General features: G+C 44.3%; 3 protein-coding genes across 8 annotated transcripts in view; 2 read left to right on the top strand and 1 right to left on the bottom strand.

Annotated features, from left to right (window-relative positions):
• Nucleotides 1–569, top strand: part of LOC113207498 (alkaline ceramidase) — a gene marked incomplete in the record, with an annotated part of 10064 nt that extends 9495 nt beyond the window's left edge. The window contains 1 exon segment of the mRNA XM_026424091.2: nucleotides 1–569.
• LOC113207500 (6-pyruvoyl tetrahydrobiopterin synthase) lies at nucleotides 557–2145 on the bottom strand. 4 transcript variants are annotated; one of them, XM_026424100.2, is made up of 5 exons: nucleotides 1996–2145; nucleotides 1242–1389; nucleotides 1079–1158; nucleotides 839–977; nucleotides 557–758 (listed from the first exon to the last, which is right to left on the bottom strand). In XM_026424100.2, exons 2-5 carry the CDS (start codon nucleotides 1307–1309, stop codon nucleotides 611–613), a joined length of 435 nt encoding a protein of 144 aa, XP_026279885.1. In that variant the 5' UTR covers nucleotides 1310–1389; nucleotides 1996–2145; the 3' UTR covers nucleotides 557–610. The 4 variants fall into 4 exon arrangements, with proteins under 4 accessions (XP_026279885.1, XP_052121531.1, XP_026279884.1 ...); XM_052265571.1 differs by having other exon boundaries at nucleotides 1242–1356; nucleotides 1996–2144; XM_026424099.2 differs by lacking the exon at nucleotides 1996–2145 and adding an exon at nucleotides 1545–1703.
• Nucleotides 2138–4896, top strand: LOC113207499 (glucosamine-6-phosphate isomerase). Of its 3 annotated transcripts, none has more exons than XM_026424097.2 (8): nucleotides 2138–2287; nucleotides 2544–2678; nucleotides 2779–2880; nucleotides 2966–3148; nucleotides 3272–3456; nucleotides 3535–3708; nucleotides 3934–4011; nucleotides 4338–4896. In XM_026424097.2, exons 2-7 carry the CDS (start codon nucleotides 2555–2557, stop codon nucleotides 3979–3981), a joined length of 816 nt encoding a protein of 271 aa, XP_026279882.1. In that variant the 5' UTR covers nucleotides 2138–2287; nucleotides 2544–2554; the 3' UTR covers nucleotides 3982–4011; nucleotides 4338–4896. The 3 variants fall into 3 exon arrangements, with proteins under 3 accessions (XP_026279882.1, XP_026279881.1, XP_026279883.1); XM_026424096.2 differs by having other exon boundaries at nucleotides 2139–2287; nucleotides 2507–2678; XM_026424098.2 differs by lacking the exon at nucleotides 3934–4011 and having other exon boundaries at nucleotides 2139–2287; nucleotides 2507–2678.
• Nucleotides 4897–7914: the final 3018 nt, after the last annotated feature.

The raw sequence follows: 7914 nt of genomic DNA on the forward strand, positions 1-7914 counted from the left end.
GTGAGCTGTTGTTACATGACATTGCAGTAAGTTTGTGCATAATAGAGATGCAACTTTTCTTAATGCATTGCATTGCTAAAGCGTAATCAAAGTTACACTTGTAATGAAAATATTTAGATGTAAACAGTCTAGATATATTACTATTGTAAAACTGGGGCTGAGCAAAAAATACCCATGTTTCTGTAATATATCAGTAATTGGTACTGCATTCTTAGCTGTTTTGAAATCCATCAAAAATAAATAAATTATGAAATGAATTAGTTTATATGTGAGCCACACTCCTAGGGAGGATGGCTTCTACCTTAATACTTATACTTTATATTGCTCTAGGTGTTGGCTGTAATTTTTTTTCTTTCAAAACACTAGGAACTGCCAAAAGGAGCGATTTACATGTTGTGTACTTCTGTTGTGACTACCTAATCTCTTCCAAATTCCTGCAATGCTTATGTCAACCACTTGCAAATGAGAGAAACCTCTTAATTTTGTTCACACAATAATATTTGAAATCAGTGTGCTCCCAGTTTATGGTGGTGAGACTACAAATAAAAGTTACCTCTTTTTGCATTGGAGTTCCTTAATATTTATTGAATACCTGATAATGTTACATCTTTCAGTTGGTATACTCGCCCCGGAAGCGAATTATGTTATTTTCTGTTTCATAAATCTTCACCTCGTACATAAGTTCAGGATTCGGAAGCTGAGCCTTCACTCCATCCCATACAAAAACTGCAACATGCTCTGTTGTGCTGACAATATCCCTGTTGGACCAAAATAATGTCTCTTATAAATAGTTGAGTACAAACATAAGAATGATGGAGAATTCTAGTTGACCACTTACTTGAAATAAGGGACGTCTTTATCAATATTTTTGTGATCCATTGTCTCCATTATTGCCTTCTTCATGTAAACTTTCAAATCACTAATATTCATGACCATTCCAGTTGCACGGTCGATAGGGCCACGCAAAGTTACTTCCACTAAAACGTAAGAGAAAGTTTTTACGTAGGTCAAATATTTATACAGCTCCAAGGACATAAACTTAAGAATTTGTAGATAGGTTCATAGGGATAAAATTTACCAATGTAGTTGTGTCCATGACCATGGAAATTGTTGCACTTGCCGTAAATTTCTTTGTTCTGTTCATCATTAAGTTGTGGGCTGGAAGAACATAACAGTGTGGAATAGGGAGATATTTTTCCTAATATAAACTAATAATAACTAAAATATGGGGAATGTCTCACCTATGAAGTCTGTGGCAAGCACTGAAATGCTCTTTTCTTGTCAAATAACCGATTGGTAGACGAGACATGATCGGGCCGAAGGTACAAACGACACTGCAGAGAGGTGCTGGAATAGCTGGAGAAGGTGAGGTTTCTTATATAACGCGACCTTCAACAGTAAAAATAAAATAAAACAAACTGATGCATGAGGAGGTATGAGGGAGGGTATCGGCAAGAGGATTCTGTTACCAAACAGGTTATATAAGATAGGAAACTCGTTCAATAGACAGGAAAAAACAATTCTTGAATTAAATAAGTTCGTACCTATTCCATATATAATACAATTTTAAATGTTGATGAGTCTTATTTGTCCATTCTGTGTAGTTTTCGATTTCCGTGCATAGCAGAAGACTTTTTTGTCGTATACAACAAGACGAACAAGTGGTTGCGTGAGTTCTCTTAGAGCAGGGAGTATTGCCACTCCTAGAATGAGATAGCATTATGGCCGCGTTCATGAGCGAGAGAGAAGATGATATGTCAAGTTGAATGGCCTTTTTCGTTTCACTCATAGAGGGCGCGTAATCAGCTGGGAGTTTTGTAAAGAAAATTTTTCATACTCTGTAAATATAGTATGATCAGCTCGTACCACTCCTCGATTCCGAAGAGTATCCCTCAAGTTTCATTATATCCCCGCATTTTGGTCCAGATCGTTCAACTATTCAACACTTTTACCTAAACAATGCTTAGGTCTACAGAGAAAAAGACACATACCTACCTTCAACTGATGTGTAAAGTACTTAAAGGGTGGGCCATGTTGCCCATCCTGCGATGCACAACCCAAGGTCATTGACCTCCCCCAAAACGTCTTGTCAATCCGGATTTTGTTTGTTGACTGTCTCGTCTTGTCTCGGCCTCTTGCCGGTCTGCTCTGCCACCGCCGCTTTTCCGTCTGATAGGACGGGAGCACTCTCCTGCAATTTAGGTCATCACCCAGAAACGTGCGTCTCGAGTGGGGAGCGCCAGGCTGCCCTGCCTTGCCAGTGTCGCTGCGTCCACGTTCGAGAGCGGTAAGGCTGCCTGTTTCCGACTTTGACAGTCCCCTTGATTTTTCTCAATACCGTGGATTTCTTTCATCCGCGAATCTTGGCCACTGTTGGTTCAAGACCTCCTATTTCTGTTTGCGAAATAATGCTTAACATGGATGTCGTCCCTCATTAAACATCTGTTGTTGTTTACACTGTTCGGCATACAGTTTAAATAAATGTAATTATTTATATTTGTTTCAGCTCACTATTCGTCCCTATCCTTGAACTGTTTTTGCAGTATTTTTCATCATGAGGTTGGTGATTTTGGATTCCTCCAGTGAAGTAGCCAATTGGTCTGCAAAATATGTTCTGAAGAAGATAACACAATTCAAACCCGGTCCAGATAATTACTTCGTCCTAGGCCTTCCAACTGGTAAGAAACATGATTGTTACTTATCTTTTTATTTGATTGAATGAGGGGCTCTTCGTATGAGATATAAGCTTCATCCCTGAAATGTTTCCTTTTTATCCAGGTGGCACTCCTCTTGGCATGTACAAAAAGCTAATTGAATTTCACAAGGCAGGACGCATATCATTCAAATATGTGAAGACTTTTAACATGGATGAGTATGTTGGTATGTCAAGTTCATTTTTACGAGGGTCTTTTTTATAAATATTAAATCAATTACCTCAATAGAAAAAATTTCCCCTGTATTATAGGTTTACCTAGAGATCATCCTGAAAGTTACCATTATTACATGTGGAACAATTTCTTCAAACACATAGATATTGATCCAAAAAATGCTCATGTACTAGATGGTAATGCACCAGACCTAAATGCCGAATGTGAAAGCTTTGAAAGATTAATAAAGGAAGCTGGAGGTGTTCACTTGTTCATTGGAGGTAAGTCCATAATACTGTAGTTTTATCTGAAGTAAGCCCAAAAGAAATGTTAAAGAGTTGTTTCATTCCTAAAATTTGCATTCCATGTCTTATTAATTGACTGTTTTCTTTCAATTCCAACAGGTATTGGACCTGATGGCCATATTGCATTTAATGAACCTGGCTCATCTTTGGCTTCACGAACTCGTGTTAAAACCCTTGCTCAAGACACCCTGGAGGCCAATGCTCGCTTTTTTGACAACGATATGTCCAAAGTTCCTAAGCAAGCTCTCACTGTTGGAGTTGCAACAGTAATGGATGCCCAAGAGGTAGGACATTTTTTACGGTGACTCATCATTGTTATTTACAGAATGACTGATGGCCTAAAATTTTTATGATATTATCAGGTAATGATTTTAATTACTGGCACACACAAGGCTTTTGCTTTGTACAAGGCTATAGAGGAAGGTGTGAATCACATGTGGACTGTGTCTGCGTTCCAACAGCACCCCCACACTTTGATGATATGTGATGAAGATGCTACCTTGGAGTTGCGTGTCAAAACAGTGAAATATTTCAAGGTAGGCAATTAATACAAACATAAGTCATAACTTAAGTTCTTGATATTGTATCTTGAAAAGTGGTGGTATTCTTATTCTTCAATTCTGTCAAGATTGTCTTGTTGCAAAATATAGTGACAAACATTTTAAATGCTCAATCAGAAATATGACAAGGCATATACAAATACACTGCCTCATCATCGTGTCTACAGTTTCACTAATACTACTTTTCACTATTACTGTCAGGCTTTAAGTGCAGTTCACCATCGTCTTATAGAGGAAAACAGTAATTAGCAACAATAGACTTCAAGGGCATACTGAAGGGTAATTTTTGTGTGTATTTTTGTGTTTTGTGTGTTTGTGTAAACTACCTGGTTGTTCTCCTTTGTTGCTTTTAATTATTTAGCTTCTGTTTGTGCTATGACTATGTAATCTTTGTTCCCCTTTTTAAAACAAGTTTTATCTCTATCTTATCTGACTTATCCTACTGTTTGTTCTTTTCCTTGGTTCTTGTATGTTGAGGTCAACCCTTTTTTTTCTCTTTTAATTATTTGCTTGTGGTGCCTTTGCATGAATTATTTTGATTTTAAAATCTAAGTGACTCTTATTTATACAAAGATTCTGTTGTAACTTGGATTTTTTTGTTTCAGAATTTGTCTTTGGTACATAGTCGACTCATAGAAGAAGATTCTTAAGGCCTAAATTACACAAATTTTAAATGTGTGTTTTTCTATGCTCTTTTAGATATTGATGGATGTATGCCCACTTTGTCTCTGGAATATTACAAGGTGTTTGGTTGTCATTTAATTGTTGTAACATTTCTAAATTTTTCTTTATCCTTTTGTTATGATAGAGTGTTTGCATGTGATAAGCTTTTGAGGCAAAACTCTCGCCCAGTTTTAATCTAATCTAGCACCGTTGTGAAGTAAAATTCCATTAACAAATAGACTGACATATTGCCTCAAAAAGTGTCAATAATTCATTCATTGCCGTACATTTGTATTGTTGCTGGAAACCTTAACTGGAAGTCAGTCTGATTTACATAAGTTATTGTTACAAATTTTTATAAAAAGTTTTTTCTAATTAATCAACATTTTATTGATATAGTTTTTTGCTGAAACACGTTTTGATCTTTTTAATATGTATGATTATTGCCTCTAAATCTGTTAATGGCTGTTAACTTTAAATAAAATTTTATTTTTTATCTAATATGGGTGTCATCTTTATTGCAGAGGCAAGTGTTTCATCTTCCCTTGCACAACTGCATGCTCTTGAGGGCAACCTCCGCCCAATCCAAAGGTCCATCGTCGCCCTCCCTCTCTCTCCCCTCCCCCTTCTCTCCCTCTTCGCTCGCTCCCTCTCTAATCATAATGGATTTTAATTCCTTTTCTTAACAGCCTCTCCTTTTAATAAAGCTTATATCGCTGCGCACATTTTTAATTTAATTCGCCTCCCGCCCGTCTTCTCGCCGCCTCCCCTGTGGCTACTCGACGCGGCGCCCGGCCCCGGCGGCGCGGCAAGGCGGTCGTGTTCCAAATCCAGAGCCCTCCCGCCGCGGCCCCGCCACGCCCCGCGGTCCAGGCCCGACCAGTCTGGGAGATTACTGGCTGGGTCAGAGGTCGTTTTTCGGCGGAAAAAGAAATGAACATTCCGGCCGGGCATTCAGATGGACGCGGGTGCTGCCCGGCGGCGCGTGCCGACCAGAGCCCGGCCCCGAGCCCGGCCCGGCGGCGGCGTGTTTTTCTTTTCATTATGAGTTTGGGGGTAATAATTGCTTTTCGACTTTAAAAGCTGGCGGCGGGCTGCAGACACGGCTGCGTTGCCTCGGGCGGGTGTTCGCTGAGCAGTGTAGTCTAGCCCGGAGTGAGTCGGCTGCACGGCCTTGTGCAACGCGCTTGTCTTGTAAGTGGAGGGCGGACAGGAGCTGCGTCCAGATACGTGGGTGTCTTGGGTGCCTCGGGTGTCTGAGTCTGCTAGTAGTCTGCTAGTATGAGAAAAATTGGGATTTGGACCAATCACAGCCACGATAGCGCACTATTTTCTCATACTAGCAGACTCAGGCACCCAAGGCACCCAATGCACCTACGTATTTGGACGCAACCAGGTGTCGTGGACTGGCAGCGAGGGCGAGCAGGCCCGGGCCCCGTGCGGGTAGACCCCCCGCGCGCGCGCCTGCGTCGCGGCACAGCATGGCGATCATCACCACTACTTGCCTCTCAGCGGCGCGAGGTGATTGCCACGCTGTGCCGCAGCGCAGGTTCGGGCTTTCTTCCCGCGAACTGTAATCCCTTCCTCTGTCACCTCCTGAAGTCCATGAGCCCGGTGCTTCGCTCGCAATCGTAGGCGTGGCGTGGAGCAGCACCAGCAGCGAGTGCGCGCGCCCCAGTGAGCAATGAAACGTCAGACTGGTGTCAGAAAGATATCAGTTATCAGAGACGTGTCAATTTCAAGACCACATTTTTATCAATCTGATGCGAAAACCGACGAATTTCTAATGTCTGACATAGTTTCGGTATCGGTCTGAAATTGCGTTGCTTACTGGGGCATGGGACTCCACGATGTCGCTTTCTCGTCCTCTTCATATGTCAGCGGTATATTGTCCGCTAAAAAGATACCAGTCTGAACAGATGAGCAGTCATAATAACAAAAATAAAAATAAATCACAGTAGTTGCTTTTTGCATATTTGGTATGAGTATAGTTAAAGTACAGGGTATAACTGTGAATGCGCAGCATTGTTGCGGGTTTGCCTACCCAATTCGCCCGTAAGGCGCCATGGCCCCTGCAGCCCTGGCGGGTATGCAATCCCACAACACTGCTGCTCATTCACAGATACAGCCGGTACTTATACTTATTGTCAACAAAGTAAAAAGGAGCTAAATAAAAAATGGAGGTAAATTTTAAACCAGTTGATATTTGGACTTCATATTTTTGGACCCAAAAATGCTTGGGTGAAATGTTCCACTCTGTCAAATGTCTTTGGGTGAAAGTGCATTGGGTGATATGTCTGGGGCCAATAATTGGTTATGGGGAAAATTGTTTTGGGTGAAACGTCCTGCTCCCTATTGTCCGCCACTTAGTTTACACGGCCTCAGGCTCGTGTCGCGACCCGCAACGAACATCCCCTTCTCCTTTCACCCTGCTACTCGACAACACACACACACACACACACACACACACACACACACACACACACACACACACACACACACATTATGTATTGGATGGGCGAATCTCTTTATTGGTTGGCCCGTGCTGCATTCAAGAGGCTGCCAATGCTGCTTTCCAGGGGAAAAAAAATGTGACCGGAAAGGGAAGGGGATGAACGACGCTGGGGTGATCTGCGCAAGGTGCTCGGCCGAGGTGGCCGAGACGATCACCACGCAGGTCACATCATCAGGGCTTTATCCCTGCTGGGTCGCAAGAAGGTCCCCCTTCGAGTCGTCTACTCCTGGCGCCACGTACTTGCATTTTTTTCAACAGCGTCGTGCTCTTTTTTTTCTCTCTCTCTCTCTCTCTCTCTCCCTTCCCGGCCCTGTCTCGGGCGGGGTGCATTGATTGGGTGTATGGGGACGGCGGGGAGAGGGGACCCTGTCCAGTCCGGTCATAACACGACACACTGGGCTGGGCAGGCCGCTCGCACGGCGCAGGTGGGGCGCGCGGTCCGCAGGTACACACGGGACCAGCTCGCGGGCCCGGCGCGCCCGGCGGCCCCCATACATTCCCTATTTAGAGCCGGCCGTGACCCCCGCCGCCGCCGCGCCGCTTGTGTCCCCTCATCGTTATTAGCCCCATAAAAGTGTCGAAGCGCAGCCGGGCTGACCGGCTCCTCCTCATGTTTATGGGCCCTTCCGCCCCGGGCCCTACGAGTGTTTCCCCGCCCGGAGGGTAATTCTGAGGAAGTGGTGCTCCACGGGGCCGGGGCGGGCCGGGCCGGAGCGGGAGGCAGGCGCCGAGGCCGAGGGTCACTTGTCCGCGCCGATCATGATGTGTGGCCCGGTTAGTCCAATTCGCCGCACCGCGGCCCTCGCGGCCCCGGCGGCCCCGGCGGCGCACACTGTTGGGAGAACGTCGCAGAAGCAGGGGCGCGGGCGAGGGCGCGGGGGAGAGCAAAGGGCGGCAAAGAATGTTTTGGGGTGAAGAGGGGGGAAAGGGTGCACGTGTTAATGGTGGTGCCGCGAAAAGGGTTTGGCAAGACGGCGCGGCCCGGTGAGTGTTGTGGGGGTGGG

Source organism: Frankliniella occidentalis, unplaced genomic scaffold (genome assembly GCF_000697945.3).
Source record: "Frankliniella occidentalis isolate FOCC.00 unplaced genomic scaffold, Focc_3.1 Scaffold28, whole genome shotgun sequence".
In the NCBI taxonomy this organism is placed as follows: domain Eukaryota; kingdom Metazoa; phylum Arthropoda; class Insecta; order Thysanoptera; family Thripidae; genus Frankliniella; species Frankliniella occidentalis.